The sequence below is a fragment of the Tribolium castaneum genome, chromosome 2, assembly GCF_031307605.1.
Source record: "Tribolium castaneum strain GA2 chromosome 2, icTriCast1.1, whole genome shotgun sequence".
NCBI lineage: Eukaryota > Metazoa > Arthropoda > Insecta > Coleoptera > Tenebrionidae > Tribolium > Tribolium castaneum.
In genome coordinates, this window is record NC_087395.1 from 2211103 (window position 1) to 2229848 (window position 18746).

General features: G+C 31.3%; 1 protein-coding gene across 5 annotated transcripts in view; it reads left to right on the forward strand.

The window, feature by feature from the left end:
• The window catches only part of LOC656417 (uncharacterized), a 50525-nt gene that overhangs the window by 18166 nt on the left and 13613 nt on the right, over nt 1–18746 (forward strand). For all 5 annotated transcript variants that reach the window (XM_064354738.1, XM_008192947.3, XM_064354739.1 and 2 more), the window contains exons 3-4: nt 2389–2559; nt 13318–13435. In XM_064354738.1, the coding sequence (XP_064210808.1) occupies nt 2389–2559; nt 13318–13435 (289 nt within the window). The remainder of the gene's footprint in view (nt 1–2388; nt 2560–13317; nt 13436–18746) is intronic.

Genomic DNA, 18746 nt, shown 5'->3' on the forward strand with positions numbered 1-18746 from the left:
AAGCCATACGTCAAAATCGAGTTCCATTATCTCTAAAATTACATTTTCGAATAAATAGGAACTCTGTTATTTTAACAGAGATCGTTAGAGAATCGCAAATTAGTCAGCTCTGTTGGGAGCACTGTTGCTAACATTCTATAAACGTAACAGTGTAACAGACATAGTTAGAGAATACCACCATTAGTAACGTTAAACATATGTGACAAGTTGGACGAAAAAACGTGACGTCTTTACAATGACGTTTACGGAAATGTTAAAATTTTATCGAAAAGTTTCTTGATTAAAATCGGTTATGGTAAAGTGAATCGAGACAAACTGCATGATGAAGAGTTTACTGCATCTTTGGAATTTAAAAAGCTTATTGTCACTTGTCCTTGTTACAATTTAGATTTTTGCCGCATTTTTGCTTCTGATTATAATTCTATTACAATTTATTGTAGATTAAAACCAAGAACTTCTCTTAAACGTGTTGCGTCGTTTTCAAAACTGAGCAAGAGTTTGCAAATTTTTCAGAATTTGCAAAACGTCTCACGACAAGCAAGGCGAAAAGACGTAATAATAATAATAATAATAATAATAATAATAATAATAATAATAAGCCTTTATTTACTACAGGAATCCCATTTACAGTAAATATATACAAAAACTTAGAACTACACTAATACTATACTAATGATATAGACGAAACAATCTTCCGCCACGAATCATAGTTGATATCACCGTCTTTACATACATTATTAAATAGGGTAGTCATTAATACGATAGGAGACTTATCAGCTACATTGGTCCTTCTCGCTATAGGATAAAATGTCATGGCTTGTCTGGAGTTTAAACGTGGAACAGCAAAATTTAACATATTTAATAGCCAAGAACAGTCGATGTTATTATTAATTAAATTATACAGAAATTTAATTATAATACAAATACGGCGAAACTGTAAAGATTGGAGACCGAATCTATTCAAAAGCAAGTTCTGGTCATAGCCCCTTATAGGATAATTTCCATCTATTATAAAAACTAGGAATTTTAGGAATCGTCGCTGTATGTTTTCGAGTTGATTTATATGGATTTTATAAATCGGGTGCCAAATAAGTGCGCCGTATTCCAGTTTGCTTCTAACTAACGAGAAGAATAGGGTCTTCATAACTGATAAGTTCTTAAAATCTCGACAATTTCTATAGATGAATTCTTATGACTTAATCGCTCTAGCCGTAACATCCCTAATATGCTCACTGAATGCGAGTTCAGTATCGAAAATAACTCCCAAATCTTTAATAATAAAGGTACGATGCAGTGTTACGGACGAAATATCATATACAAATTCAAGGAATTCGCGCTTTTTAGTGTAAGACATAACGTTACATTTGGATGGGTTTAGATAAAGGCGATTTTCATTACACCATTTCACTACTGCGTTAATATTGTTCTGTAAAGTGAGGCAGTCCTCTATAGATTTTATTTCTGTGTAAATTTTAAGATCATCGGCAAAGAGAAGTTTAGCGCACGTTGATAAAGAACCACATATATCATTAATGAAAAGCAAAAATAATAAGGGTCCAAGATTGGAACCTTGCGGCACACCCGAAGTTGCAACGTAACTATCCGAAATGTAGTTACGATATTTAACCCTTTGCTCTCGATTAGCAAGATAAGATTTTATTAGGGATAGCAAAGAACCGGAGAAACCATACTGATCAAGTTTTAACAATAACAGATGATGATCAATTTGATCAAATGCTTTTTTGAAGTCCATATAAATGACATCAACCTGACCTTTTCTGTCCAAAGCGTCAGATATGAACTGAGTAAAACAGGCTAGATTTGTAACAGTTGATCTTTTTTCAACAAATCCATGCTGCGAAGGTGATATAAATCTTTTTACAGAAGAGTAGATGCGGTCGTAAATAATTGACTCAAAAACTTTCGAGAAATTACACAAGATTGAAATTGGCCTGTAGTTTTGAATTTGTGTTATATCACCCGTTTTGAAGACAGGACAAACGTGTGCTATTTTCCATATGTTAGGAAACGTCGAAGTTTGCAATATTAAATTAAAAATGTATACGAGTGGTTTAGAAAAAATATGTGCACAATCCCTTAATAAAAAGCTGGGGATACCATCACAACCAGGAGTAAGTGTGTCTTTAGATCGCTTTAATACCCGGATTATTTCATGCTCATTAATCTCGTTCATAATTACTAGTTGCAATAATGTTCACGTTCACGTAAAAAAATTCTGTTTCTCTACTAACGAGCAAGTAACATGGGTTATTAATAAACATACGATTTCCTAAAACTCTCTATTAACTTGCTATACTTTAGCAAGTCGGACGTTTTTCAAAGATGTCAGGTTTGTTTTGAGCTAAGTGTGTGATATGGTATTTTCAGGTATACTTAAGGGACGTCTCGATTTAGAATATTCGGCGAGCACCGATACGAATAGTGTGCACCGCGCCTTGCATATCATACAGCCAGGCCCGGATCTTTCCGGGGATTACACTTGTTTCGTTTCCACGTTCAGCAGTGAGGACAGGAAAACGAAAAGGATGCTTGTTTTCGGTGAGTCGACTCTTTCTACTAATAATAATCATTACTTGCGTCGTAAACATGATGAATAGGGTGATAATGGCTCGTTACTGCGTCCGGAAACTTAATTAAAACATACACAGCTTCTCTCAACGAGTTATTGATCTCAGTAAATTAAAATATGTATTTAACGTTTTTTTTTTAATAGTGAATGACATTTTTCACGGTGCCATATTGTAAAAATGCACAATTCTCGCACGCCTCGTTACCATTTAAATAAAAAAGCATGTAAAAAAATTCATGAGTGTGTTCTCGCGGGACATGGGATGAAAACTTCAGCCGCAATTTTTACATGTCGCTGCAGCGAGAGCTCAACTTTTGCACAAGTTGGTTTTAATAACAAATTAACTACGGTTTGAATAATTCACATTTACATATTCATACGGGAATTGTGACACACCAAACAGTGCCATTCGCTTAATTTAGGCCAATCTACTTCTGGAAATAGTTGATACAACATTACATTGGCGCGTAATACAATCGCCAAAGTATTATGGAAATGTGATGTGTAGAGACTGGATTTTTAGGATGTTAAAAACCTTATTTATGTTGTACAAAAGGTTGTACAAAAACAGAAATTAAGTATTAAAATCTGGTTTTAGGATACATTTTTTTTAATTCCTACAGCAGGAAAAATGAAATTTTTATTGCAGTAAACTCTATTACAAAAACAAACAAACAACACCAACTACGTTTTAAAAAAAACTTTGTTGTTGTAAAATTAGTTCGTTTTTCCGTAAGAACTCATTTCAACCTAGAAAATGAACTAATTGAATGGAAATACATCATCATAAAATCAGGTACCTCTGCATTATCAATATTTTTTCATTCATTAACATTTCTAATTTCAGTAGATTTTTATTTCAAAATTTTTTGTAGTTTTTTGTTAGTCACTAACTAATTTTTTCACAACTTTGGAGTACAATTTACAAAAATTATCACTTTATTGACGAATTTATTTGCTTCAAAAATTGCCAGGTCGACCGTTTCTATTTTTGTTACACTATTTGCTAAAATTTCAAAGTGAGAAATTAAGTCATTTTTTTATAGTGACTTGATTAAAATAATGCTTTGTATTTGCAAAGGCTTGTAAAACACTAATAAATTGAAATATGACATTCTGAATAAAAAAAACAATACCCAAGAGTCTGAAGAGCTGAAAAAAATAAAAAACTGGTAAACAAAAAAAAAAAACAAAAAAAACAATAAGATTAAAATTATGTAGATCTAATCAGTGACTGAAAGAGTGATAATTAAAAAACCTTTGATGTGCAACATTAAGAACATTAAGAAGTTGGAAAACTGAAACTATAAGACAGTGAAACAACGATTCGAAAAATTTTGGAAATTGTGTAAATATGGGAAACTAAAAAACTAAAAAGCTGGAATACTGAGAATGAAGTTAAAAATTGTATGATTGAAACACTAAGAAACTATGACATTGAAAGACTAGAAGAGAGAGAACATAAAAATAAGAAGTTTGTTAAAAGCTAAAAAACATGAACAAGTTTAATAGAACCCCAAATTTTTGATTAGGAGTGCAATATCCACTGACAAACGCTTCAATCGTCTCGTAATTTTTGTGCAACATATAATCAAGTAGGAGGTGATTTTTATATTTTTATTGATAAATTACTCATTCCTGGGACAAATGAGACACCAGTGAACCGGTATAAGGGCCGGTCTTTCTCACAGAACGGGATTTCGTCTTAGATGCAAATAAAATTATTAGGAAATAAAAATTATTAGATTTTTATTAGACTTTTATTGCACTAACAATTGTGGTTTAAATACGTCTTATAATAATTTTATGGCTAGAGTGATGAACAGTGAGTATTACACAAAAACTATAAGAATTCTAGAAAATTAGGAGTTTCACACAACTAATTAAAAGTCACACTGTCAGTTTGGAAAAATTAATAATTACAATTATGCGTATAAGAAAAATAAATAATTTTTTAAGATCAAAATCAACATTAAAATTGCCGAACACTGCAATTTTGACACTTCTACGTGAATAATTTTTTTATTCCAAAATCAAGGCTGATACAAAAAAATTTAAGGAACAAAAATTGTTTAAAATTAAAAAATAATTTAATATAGAATTAGAGTATACATATTTTTAAAACTTTAAAAAATTCAAACTCTGAGAAAATAACTTTAACGCGGAGAAACTAAAAACACAAAATATAGAGACTGAAGAACTAAGCGACAGAAAAACTGAAAAAACCTTAGATATAGATTCTGAATAAAAAACTATTACTCGAGACTGAAAACTAAATAATTTAAAAACTGGAATAAAAAAACAAAAAACAATTGGATTACAATTCTGTAGATCTAAGTGATAAGTGACTGGAAGAGTGATAATTAAAAAACTATGAAACTGCAAAGTAAGAACATTAACATAAGATAGTAAAACCACTAAAAATTGAAAAATTGGGGAAATGTTTAATATAAAATACTATGAGGGAATTAAGAAACTAAAAAGATGAAATACTTAAAGCCTGAGAAAAAGATAATCTTTAGATGTAAAATAAATTAACTATGAAATTGTAAAATCTGATGTAATGATTCTAAACTAAATCCTACATAACTGTAGGATGTTTGAAACTTATTTAGGATGTAACAATTTAATTTTGTGATTTAGAAAGGGTGTGGAACATTTCCATTTTTAACAAAACAAGTTTATTTCGAGTTTTAAGAAAGGTCTTTAAAATTGTGTGTTTGGTAAGTTTTCTAAAATCTGGTCTCTAGTGATGAGTGTTGTTACAAATTAAGAACTGCTACTCTTATCCTTAAAAGTTCGTTAATTGATCCTTGTCTAATTTTAAGTTTGGCACGATTCGACTTCAGGCTGTCCGCAGCAATTTCAAACTTTCTTTACCAATTTAAATAAAAGTTCAAGTTGTCTCCTTTAACTTACACACTTGACTTACAAAGTTCTTCAGAACTGGATTTATCAGAATTATTTGTTTCGCGCACCACTTTAGGGAGTTTGAAACTTGTGTTTATTTGAAAAAATATTTTCCACGTTTATTTCTCTCTACAATAGTTAGATATTCAATTAGTTTCTGGATCTCAATTAACTTTTAGCATAATCAATAAGCAATTTGCGAAATAGCAAAATTGTGGTTTAAATTTAATATGTAAGTAAATACCAACTGAAACTGCAATTAACCGTTTTATCCGGTTGTCACAGTAGTTGGATTCAACCAATCGCAAACGGAATATTTGTGGATTATTACGGTGTCATTACGTTTTGCTTTGAATCTCGAAACCCACCCAGATAATTTAATCAGCACTTAATCTCAGTTAACAGAAAATTTACTAGCCACTAAAGTGGAATTTACAATAGTGTAGCGTTAAAACTTCGAACGAAGTTAGTCGTAAAAATTTATAGATGTGCAAACAGCATAGTTTCGTTTTCAAATGTCGGAATTATACACTTTTTCACAACACTTAGTTTTCTAATTTGCGAAATGTGATTTTGCCAAAAATAAAACATAATGTGTTTGTAGCTTGTTGTAATAAATTGTTTGTGGAACAAGGATCACCTTAAAAAGTAAGACCACAAAAATATTTATCCCTCAAACTGGAAGAGAACAAAGTTAAATAAATAAATGATTACAACAGTCTTTACTAGCAGGAATTAAATAAATATCCTTTGGCATAAAAGCAAAAAATTTATTTGTTAAAAGGAAAAAGACCTCGCGGCTTTTGCCTTTGTGTGCTTTATTTCAAACAAAACAAGTATCTAAATGATTAAAGTTATTAAACTGTGTGGTAATAATTTTCCAAATTTAGATCAGACAACATTTCGAATGTAAATCTTTGAAATAAAGGAGAGTCACTGAATTGTGAGCTCACAAATTAACTTAAACTTCGAGTCTTATTAATGCTCCGACTCGTCAAAAGAAGTTTGTTTGAGGAGAATTAGCGGTTTTAATAAGGTGCAATGGCGCTGTTTTTCAAATTTTAATCACCTTTGTACCTACTCAGTTATTTTCTTCATAGAAATGGATCGTCTACAAAAAATTACTAAAGAGAAGCAACGACATTCTTTAGTTTATAATTTTTGTTAATTACCATTATTATAGCTGTTTTTAGAGCTCTTCGATTAAGGCTGGATTTTTCAATCGTCGGATAACTTTATTCTGGGGATAAATTTTGAAAAATACATTGTTCTAACAATTGTAACTATAGTAATTATTACACTACGAATAACTAGAGTTCCTTTATTGGGAGAGTTGGGACACTGAACGTCAAACCGAGCCAATTTTCTATTATGTGGATAAGGTATATATTTCTATCCTTTTTTATTAAAATTTTTGTTAGTAACTTATGTCAGAGGTTTATGTCGAAAATAATTTCAAAGTTATAATTTTTGTCAAATGCATAACATGACATAATTTTACGTCAAATTTAACCAGGGACGTAGAAAACGTAGAAATTTTGGGATTACTATTTAAAAAAAGAAAATAATTGAATTAATGAATTGAATTGAATGAATTGAATGAATTGAATTTTAATGTTCACATTTCTGAAATTTTTCGATATTTATTTTAATATTAAATACATAACTTAAAACATACTTCAATGCTAAAAATGCTTTTCTTTCAGTCACAATTTTTAGTTAAACATCTCGTCCCAAAAATTGGTCATCCCTTCATATTCTCGGTCGTCTTTTTAAATTTTCTAAAAAATGATACTGAAGGTGTTCTCGTATGAAAAACGTAACAAAATCGTGAATTCCCAATAACTTTATAATTTAAAACAGAATCTAAAGTTCACATAGATGCTAAAGGCGGCCAAGCAGCGACAGGTTCAGCTTTCCTAAAAATTAGAACCAATTTTGGGTTCAAGTACGTACGTATTTAATAAATATATAGACAAATTTCCAAAATCTCATAGATTTTGTACATAACATTATTTAGACAATCCACTTTTCCAAATGCTTGTTAATAATAAACGTAAAACTTGGCAGGAAAGTTTCAATTTCTCTCTCTTTCATCGCTGATTACCATTTCTTAAAGTTAAGGAAAAAATGTTTATGATGAAGAGTTTAGACGTAAAATTCTTGTACTTACAAAGAAATCTTTTTTAAAATTGGAGTTCATATAACAGTGAATTGTCGACGACTGCCAGTCTAAACCATTTCTAAACTCAGTTAGTCGACGAAAAATGGAAACATTTTTTGATAAATTTATTTGACTTTTCGCCAAATTTCAAGTGTAACACCACTTATTTCTATCCCAATTTGTTTGTTTACACATTCCAACCGACGTAAATGAAACAAAATTTCGAAAATTGACATTCAGTGTTCCAACTCACCCAATATAGGAACTCTACGAATAACTTATCCGGGGTTTGTAAGATCCACCCTAAGGCAATTAAGGCACTGGATAATTTTTTTGGCGTTTTCCTGAATTTTATCACGTATTTAAACTCATCAAATAAAACAACTGAGACAATAAATGAACCTCAAAAATGACCTACATATAAAATGATGCCAATTGAGATTATAACTTGTGTCCTATCGAAACTGATAAGGATTTTACAGTCCTGGGAAGGACGTTTTTGTACCATAACTTTGGAACCATTTTACCAAATAATACAAAACTTGGTTGACTTGCTAAAGAGAACATGTCTTTTAATCTGGTAATTACGAAAACTGGATACATCCACCAATGAATAACCTTCTACACCGCTAAAATGCACCGTTTAATAGCTATTAACGTTAACTTTGGACAATTTGGGTCTCTAAATTGAAAATATTTAATAAATGGGTTTAGTTCAGTCTCTTAACATACCCTACAATAAATTTAAACTAATCTGGTAGCATGTTTCATTGATTAATTCACCAAAACTTCACAAAAAAGTCATTAGTCGTTACCTGATTATTTGTTTCATTCATACATTTTTATTTTGGTCAGGTGCAAGCCTCTGTTTAAATTAAAATAACTATTAAATGATGCATTTTAGCGGTGTAGAAGGTTATACCTTTTTTATTTGCAATTGATTACTCTATTGATTTAAGCAGTAGAAAAGTAGTATTAAGAAGGCAGAAAATTAAAAAAACACAAAAAATGTGACCCGGAAATGCTGCAACCGGAAACTGGCTGGATGTATTCAGTTTTCGTAATTACCAGATTAAAAGGCATGTTTTCTTTAGTAAGTCTACCAAGTTTCGTAATATATGGGAAAATGGTTCCAAAGTTATGGTGCAAAAACATCTTTCCATACGCCTACTTCCCAGGGCTGTAAAATTCTTATCAGTTTCGTTAGGACCCGAGTTATAATCTTAATTGGCACCATTTTATAGATCATTTTTAAGGTTTTAAAGTAAATGTGTGAAGTTTTTACTGAAAAATTACAAATAAAAAAGATGTTTCATTTGTTCAGTCCTTGTTAAAATTAAGTGTATTTCTGATACACTCTGTATTTTCTGGAATAATGCGACTAAAAATTTTAGGCGTATTATAAAAACCAAACAAGTTTTTGTCTTTTTTTAAAACGATAATTTAATTTATAAATTTAATGTTCAAAGTATAAATTTCAATAGTAGGAACTTGCGCATTGTCATACGCCTAAATAATGCAGGTTCGTTTCAGTCGTATTATAAAAGAACTATAGGTATTTTACAATAAGACGAAAACTGGTTAGGCGTTTTATAATAAGCCTAAAATTATCTGTCGCATTTTAAAAACCCTACATTTGTTCATTGATTTACAATTTACCCAGTCGTTTACAATATAACTAGGCTTTTTATAATACGCCTGATTTTTCTATTAGCCTACGACAGTGTTACTATGCAGGGTATTTAAAGTTGTAGTGCCAGTCCAAAAATAAATACTTCTAGTTGCCCAAAAGAAAAAAAATGTATAGTTAACGGTAGAGTTTCTTTTCTAACATACTTGAATTTGATGCTTTAATGTTATCTGAAATTTTCAGATGTGCGTGAAATGCAAGCAACTATTTTTATTTTCAAGTTTTTCTTAATAAAATACCTCTTATTTATTAAGTGAAAATTCCAAGGCTGGAATATCTGAAAATTCCAATTGTATTGGAAATGATATCAGGATATTTATAAAATAAAACATATTTTTGGAAATTCACACCATTTTCTAACTTAGACGTAGTAACTTTTTCTCTTGAAGTAACACAGTATCTCCTGTGACACATGGCTCGCATTGTTGGGTGTATTGAACTGATTTTACCTGTTGCAAATAGTAACAAGACCTCTTCCAAACTTTTGATAATTTTTTTTGCGTTTTTCAATGCTAAATAAAGAAACTTATTTACCAAACTAATATTAGGTAAAGTAGTCTGCGCACAGAACTCCATAAACACTTAGATGGTGTTGAAATTGATAAACGATGTACGATCGGTGCACATAAAAAACTGGTGCTTCAAAAATTTGCTTATTGTGTATCAAACTTTTGAACTGAAGAATTAAAGACAAAAATTGGAGCTCTTTGAACCTAAGGGGATGTTAGATCAATTGTGTTAACTGTATTTAATCTTTGTAAATGTAGAGAACATTAGACAACTGAACTTTAACTTAACGTTTTTGACAACATATCATTAATATGTTACAATTTTTATAAAATTAATAATAATAATAATAATAAATTTATTGGTGCAATAAAACAGATACTTTTTACAAAAAACACTAGGCTCCAGATTCACTAAAATTACACACTAAAAAATCACCAAATTTGTAGAAACAGTTTTGAAGGAGAAACAGTTTTAGTTTATTTTTAAAGATTTCCAGAGATAGGTCTCGGAAATCATGAGGCAGAACATTGTGAAAAGCAATACCTAGCAAAAAATATGTTGTAGGTTTGAATTCGAGTTAATCTGTTGTATACTGGTACAATGTTCAATCTACCTCTGGTAGAATATTCATGTGATTCGACATGTTTCTTATATTAATGAATATTTTTCCTTATACAAGGTTATTCTTTTAGGACTTACATTAGAAACTTTTTAACTTCTAATTTAGCTAGAGCTTTAAAATTTTGTATACGATCCAAATCGATCATTCTGAGTTCAATTAAATTATTTTTAACATGGCTGAGGTTCCGGAACTACAAAAAATTGGCGCCAAGTTTGAAATTTTAAATAAGTAACCACACAGTTTTCTTGCATATTTGAATTCACTTTCTCAAGCTGAGTAAAATAAGCCCAAGTTATTGGTACTTATCTGTCGTAGTTATTGGAATATGTCAATTTTTTTGTCAAATTTTTTATTTGCAAAGGTTTATCTAAGATATTCCAGTCTTTGAACACTTTGCGATAAGTGAATAATTTTTTTTGCATTCTAAAACCGAAAATTTGATGAGTTTTCTAGAATTTTCAAAATTGTCGACTGTCAAAATTCATGGTTAGGATGACTTTTTCTAAATGGTTTTCAAAAACCTGCTATGACTTAGTTTTTTCAAATGGAACGACTCTATTTTCTTAACAGCATTCGAAAGAAAATAGATATTTGTGGTGACTTTCATCAATATGTCTTATACCTAACTTACAGTTTTTGAAAAAAAATACAAAAAACGAGTTTAACTTTGAAATTTTCATAATTAATCAAATAGACTTTGTAAAACGGTCAACAATTGTTTGAATAAGCAATAAAACAATTATATTTAATTATAGTTTATTATAACCTGGTGAATTATGTAAAGTAACTCAGTCAGTCTCTTATCAAATTTTGAACTTCTTGAATGAAAATGGTGAACAAATGGAACATTTCTTTTAATTAATAGCACAATTTTATTGTATTTTTCCAAAGTTACTTGATTAAAAATGAAAATAATGAGATAAAATTCAGTTATTTGCGATTATTTCAAAAACTGTTAGAGATAGATATAGAAGATGTTAGAAAAAGTTTGCATAAGAACTAATGTTTTTTTGATTGTCATTGAAAAATCAGGGTCATTCTATTTCAAAAAACTGTTTTATAATCATTTTTTAATGATCATTTAAAAAAAATCATAGTAACTTTGCAATGTGACGGTTGACAATCCTAAAGACTTAAGAAGACCTTTTGAACCTTTGGTTGTGAAATTCAAAAAGAATTATTCACTTATTGTAACGGGTTTACGATCTGTAATATTTTAAATGAACCTTTGCAAATGAAAATTTGTCTAAAAAAATTGACATCTGTCAAAAACTATGACAGATAAGTACTAACAACTAGGGTACATTTTACTCATATTCAAGAGACGAATTTAAAAATGCAATAAAACTAAGTGATTACTATTTAAAATATCAAAGTTGGCGCCAATTTGTCGTAGTTTTGGAAATTCAGCTATTTTGAAAGTAATTTATTTAAACTCAGAATGGTCGACTTGGATCGTCACAAAATTTTAAAGCTCTAGCATTATTATAAGTTAAAAAGTTTCTAATGTAGGTCTTAAAAGAATCATGCTGTATAGAATAGCGAATATAGAATGTATAAAGAAGGTAGAGCGAACATGTTAAATTTTGCAAAAGCCATTTTACAATCAGCCCACTATCGAAGCCCCGCCATTATCCGAATAATGTTATGTTGTTATGAAAATATTCTGTGACGAATAGAGGAGTGGCCCCAAATTGTAATACCATATGTTAATTGCGATTGAAAGACAGCAAAATATGCTGTTTTTAGTGTAACAGTAGATACATTGTTTAAAAAGTTGACTAAATAATTAAGTTTATTTACCTAATTTGGATACTAGAAAGTCACTATGAGAATTCCACGTTAGTTCATTGTCTTTATTTAAGCTTAAGAAGGTGGTGTAGGTCTTGTAGTTCGGAATTTTTTTAATATTAAAGGTTTTCAAGGTAAATAGCATGGATATAGTTTTTGCTTCATTAGAAGATAATTTGTTGCTCTTAACCACTCACATGCTCTAGATTGTGCATCAGACTTGTCCTGAAGTACTTGTTCAATATTGTCACCTTTGTTAAGTAACGAGGTATCGTCCGCAAGAAGATTTACTTTTACGTCATCGAGGTGATGGGAAAAGCATTCACATAAATTAGCCAAAGAAAGGGCCCCAAGACTGACCCTTGGGGTACCTCGCACTCTACAGGCAAACAGTTAGAGAAATTATCCTTAAAAGAGACAACCTGCTATCGATCACTAAGAAAGGACGTTATGAACTTGTAAGCTTGGGGTTAAAATTAAAAAAATATAGTTTCCTGATTAAAACAGAGTATGATACACATTCAAACGCCTTAGTTAAATCTAGAAATGTGGCAGCTGCAAAGAAACCTTTTAAAAGTTGTAGCACCAACCCCCTTTGTAATACAAACAACCCCTTCAAAATTTTAAATGGCATCACCTCCTTTGTGATACTTCAAATGCAATTTTTTTTTGAGTTTTGACTATTTTTATTTACATTACGCAGAACAAGACTTAGCAGAATAGCAGAACAAATTATTGTAAAAGTCACCTGTGAATTTTAAACGTGATGTGCACAAAAGACTGGAGCTGAGATGAAGGCCTTCGATACTAAAAGTTTTCTGTTTTCATCTTACATCTATCAGTCTTTTGTTAATATACTATTGATGGAGCTTGTTGATATGGTAGCTCTTTTTGGAGACAGACCCGAATTATGTAATTAGTGTTTTGTGTGTAGAGACGGGAGAAGCGCGGTGATTATGCAGCTTCTGCGAATAATAGATGAAAGGTCTCGTCATAAAATTTACCCTGATAAAACCCCTGACATGTTTTATTAATTTCAGTGCCGGAAAAGCGTCTAGAGTTGCGACAAGAACACGTCGGCGACGGCACGTTGCAGGTGGTGTGTTCAGCAGAGGGCGTTTTCCCTAAACCCAATATGAGCCTGCATGTGGGCAACAGGTAATAACTTATGCACACTTTATGACTCAATTAAATCCGGCAAATTAAAATTAACCACCGTCGAAATGAAGCCGGTTTTAATAAGGCCGCTTCGATAATTGCACCACGCTGAACAGGAGGGAGATTTTACGCTTCGATAAAAGAGCTCATATCACGATAAATAGAACAGTAACTTGGCTCATTTAACGTATTCGACTTGCTCCACTTTCGGAACAATGTCGACTAAACCGCGGCTCATTTGCGCCCCTGGCACGCCTGGACCTGACAAAGACATTTCTCATTTGAATTTCGCACAAGAAATATTCTTTTATTTATTCAGCCAATCCTTTGGCACAAATTTTTAGATTTTAGTTGCAGTTTTTATGAACAGTACCAGTAAAAGTGATTTTTTATAGGAACTTAGTATCAATAAATTTATATTGATAACGGACAGGACGCAAAAAATACTATAAATAAATAAAATTCTGATAATTTGGAAGGCACTAATTCCAACAATTATTTTTGAAGTAAAAGGTGGAACATATTGAAACTTCTGAGACCATGAAACCCAAGTACAAGGCTACTTTTTGTTTACACAGAAAGACATAACACCTAACGGACGGGACACAACAGATGGGATAAAAAAAATCTTGACTGTGAAAATAACTCTAAAAAATTGATTCAGACAGGTTTTAATTATTTAAGACAATAACAATATCCAAATTAGACAGTGTAAATTAATTTTTTTGGCTTGTTTAGGAATGTAAAAAATAAGAACAACATGCATATCCAATAACGGACGGGACAGCAAAAGTTACGAAGATAAAAAAATAATATTACCAATTAATTTATTTACCGATTTCAATTTTCTAAACTTTAAGAAATTAGAAAGGTCTTTATTGCCTATTTGGGTTTACAGTCCTACTTGAAATTATTTAATTATTTATAAATATACATTATGTATATTTACACTTCTTTTTTTTCAATTTCCATTTTGCACCAGTCACCTCTTTCATTCATACTTTTTCTTTACCATTTTCGGTTATAACTTTTTTTTCTATCAAACTCGCACACACTTAGCTTCACACATTCGGACAAACAATGTTATAGAAATAGAAATAGTTTTATTGGTATCTAAAAACATGTGTCATAATACAAGTCAATAAAATAAGAAACGTACAAACTAAAAAAAAACAAACTTACAAGTCACTAAAATTACAGCGGAAATATTCATCAGTCATAGACACAATTCACAATTAAAAAATTTTTTAGCTTTCTTTTAAAAACATATAAAGGTAAATTACAAAAACTAGTTGGCAACATATTATAAAATTTAGTGCAATAATATCTTGGTCCAGTTTGGTTCCGTTTTAGGCTATTGAATTTTGGAATGAGCTTGTCACCAATACGAGTATTATAAGCATGGTTTTCAGAATGGTATCAAAAAGTTTGGGTATTTTGTTTCACATAAAGCAGACAGTGGTATATATGTAATGATGGTAAGGTCAAAATGTTTTGAGTACGAAAAGTAGATCTACAGTTTGCTCGATATTCTAAACCACTTATAATTCGAATTATTCGTCTCTGTAATGAGAACAATCGATGCCGACAAGAAGAATGGCCCCAAATTAGAATACTATATGAAAGCACTGACTGAACAAGTGCAAAGTATGGAACTCTAACAGTTGATAGAGATATATTGTTCACTAACTGTTTAAATAAAAATGTTAATTTGCTTAGTTTCGTTGCAAGCGTGTTACCTTGATGGTCCCATAGTAACTTGTCATCTATAGTGATACCTAAAATATTAGTAGACCTTTTGAAATTTTCATCAATGTTACTGCAGTTTCTTAATGTAAACAACATATCAACTGTTTTTGTTGTATTCAAGCCCAGTTGATTCGAAGAAAACCATTTGCTAGCCAACAATTTCGCTTGATCACTGTTTGCTGTAGCTGTGTCCAAGGTCTCACCACTGTTGAGTAGTGACGTATCATCCGCAAATAATGTCACTTTGGTGTTCTTTAACAATATGGAAAGTCATTAACGTATATTAAGAAAAGTAAAGGACCCAAGACAGATCCTTGAGGGACACCACACTCAACAGGAAGACTCGCAGACACAGTATTTTTAAAGTTGACACTTTGTTGTCGATCACTTAAATACGAAGATAATAATTTGCAACTATTTGGAAGAATAATCTGGTATGAGAAACACAATCAAATTCCTTACTTAAATCAAGGAATGTGGCTTTTGCAAACTTTGCATTTATTCTTAACATACTCTGCACACTTTCCCATTTTTTTGCAAAATTGGTTCTCCCTTTTCTTATTTACGCATCTAAATCTGGCTATGATTTTCTTATCTTTAATTTTCATCTTTCTTAAGTATGTAGTTCATCGTTAATAAGCAGGGCATGTTTTGCGTTATACCTCGATTCTCTTATGTATGTTAGTCTTTCTTTCCTACCCAATTTACTCGTATGTCTGCATCTCTCAGTTTTAGTTCATCTTCCATTGTTCCTCCCCTTTCTCTCATTCTTTCAATTTTTCTTCTCATAGTGGTCTTTTCATCAACCATGTTATTAATTTCTGTCCAACACTGTTGCAGAATTCTGCCTTTACGCAGAATTTTCAATTTCTCTTTAAATTTCACCATTCTCTTTCCTGATTCCACTCTTAATTTTTTTTTCTTATTAAGTACCCCGGTATTTGCTTATTTACCCTATCACCCGTTTTATATACAGGGTGTGTCAGCTAAGACTTTCGAGCCTAATATTTCAGATATTTGTCTGAACATTTCACAATTATCTCTCACTCATACAAAGTTAAAAAACAATATTTTTGACTTACTTTTGGTACTGGATGCTTTAATTCTTTCAAAAAGGACTAAAAGACTGAACAACTGAAAAGTTCTAGACACTTGAACATTCAAGACTTTGGAAATATTTCGTACACTGCTGATTGGATTCTCTTCAAAAGCTTGAATTACAGCTCCAACTATTTCTTCGTTTCCAGTGACGTGTTTTGTCCTCACTCGATTTAGTTCATGTACGCTTCCTGTGTCTTCAAATTATTGACGATTCTTTGAACTTTAAATTTCATAAATAACATTTCACAAAAAGTCCAAGTTGCATAGGCGAATATTGATTCCTTTTTCAACAACACAGAAATTTCAGCCACTGTTGTTGGTTTTTAAAGTAATTTCACCAAATTAAAACAATTTTATTTTTCTGACAGCGCGCACACTTCTGACAGTTTTTTTCAGTGGTACACAAAATGCCGCATAGAGATGCTTCATTAATTGTTTCAAAATGTGACTGTTCAAATTACTATCAAAATTTGGATTAAGTTTTTAAGAACAAAATTTAATTTTTTTTCTTGGATCAGCCGGGCGATTTGGTTAATTTTTTGTGTGGCCATTTATTTTTCGGGGTTTAATGATCCAACGGTAATTTGGCTTAATTTTAAATAAACGAAATGTATTTTAAAATTTCATTTTGTAACTTGAAGTCATTTTCTGCCCCTAATTGAAAGACCACCTCCTAAAATATGTGCATTTTAAATTTCATAACAATCCGTTGACAAATAACTGAGATATTAACCTCGAAAGTCTTAGCTGAGACACCTTGTACTTATCTTGCAGCCGTTCGATCTCTTCGTGTTTCTTCTACCCCTACATTTCTGCTCCATACATTACAATGCTTTTCATAAAGCTGTGAAACATTATCATCCTCTTTCTCCTTTTTAATTTTCGTTCCAAACACCATTATTTTGGCTTTATCTGCATCTCGCCCTTGCTCTTTGCTACAATTATCAAGTCGACTTCAAAGGCCAGGAATCACACTTTCTCTCTGCTTATAACTATTCCACCAACTTGTGTCCTTCTTAGAACCTCATCATGTTCCTCAGGCATGCTCGGAATAATGCAGGGTTTAACGGACAACCTAGTCTTTCGCTTTTGATTGTCCAAAAGTTCAAAAACCTTTACTCGTTTCTCTACCTATTTTTACGTAATTAATCGCTTCTTCATAAATTTTGACTATTCTTTTCTCCCCTTCTTTCTTAAAATTTGGATAATTTTTTTTCTATTCACATGATCAAAATCTATGAAAGAAGCATACGTGGGTCCACTATCTTTAGTTAATTTTTTTTTAGTAAGATGCTTTAGGATGTAAACGTTGTTCGTAGCTCTTCTTCGTTCCCTAAACCCTGTCTGTCTGTCTATGTCATGCCTCTTTCCGCTCTAAGTCTCTCATCTAGTACCATAGCGTAAATTTTGTAAACCGTACTGAGCAAAGTTTTAAGTTCGTTTATTTTCTCAAATGGTTCCGCACTTACAACTGTTTTCACTTTCTTCTAGTTCTTTCCACACCTTTGACTCTGTTATAATGTTTTTATTTTGTTGACTTGTTCTTCTTCTTGCTATTTTTGTCTTTTTTCACATTTCTGCTTGTACCGTTATCTTGCTTCCAGATATTCTGGTTTCCTGCCTGCTCCTTTTTTCCATTCTTTTAGTATATTTATAGCTTCTTTTTTCAGTTTTTCACAATCTTTATTCTAATAATTGTTACGCCTTGTCTTTATATACAGAGACATGACGTAATAATTATTAGAAGGATATTTCCTCTTTAACCACAGTTGCTTGTGTCTTTCTAACTAGATCTTTGTACATTTTGTCAATATCTGCATAGTGATTCTTGAAGGCTTCTTTGTTTGTTTGTTGTCTATACTTTTGGATTGCTTTTTCGTTTCATTTTGCTTAATTCTATAAATTGTTTCTTTTATTAAATTTGCCTCTTACATTTTTCTTTGTACTTTGTCCTTTTATTGTAACTTTTAAAGGTATGTAGTCTGCTTCTACTCTGCTTGCTACCTTAGACTTGACAATTTTCTTCTATGCTTCATCATTTACAATCCCATAATCTATTGTGGATTTCCCTCTAATTCGCCCTCTTTGTTGCCATTTTAAGTTTCCCATCCCCTATCTTCGATCATTTTAATTAATGTTCGGTCTTTCTTGTTTTCCACTTTGTCTTTTGCTTTTCTTGTTTTTATCATCTTTTCTTCATCTGTTCTTGTTTTTTTCTGCTCCTACTCTAGCATTAAAATCTTTCTGTGTAGCTGCTATTTTTTCGTTGAGGATTTACTTCGTTTTCTTCATTTGTTTGCTTATACTGTTACAGTACTCCATTCTTCGTCATTTACTACGATTTCTTTCCTTCTTTCAGCGTTTTTTTTAACCCCTGTTAGAGTGCCGCCTTTGGCTCTCTCCCTTTTTCTCTTGGAAGTATTTTCTACAATTTTTCCTTCAAAGACCTGCTGCATTCCAG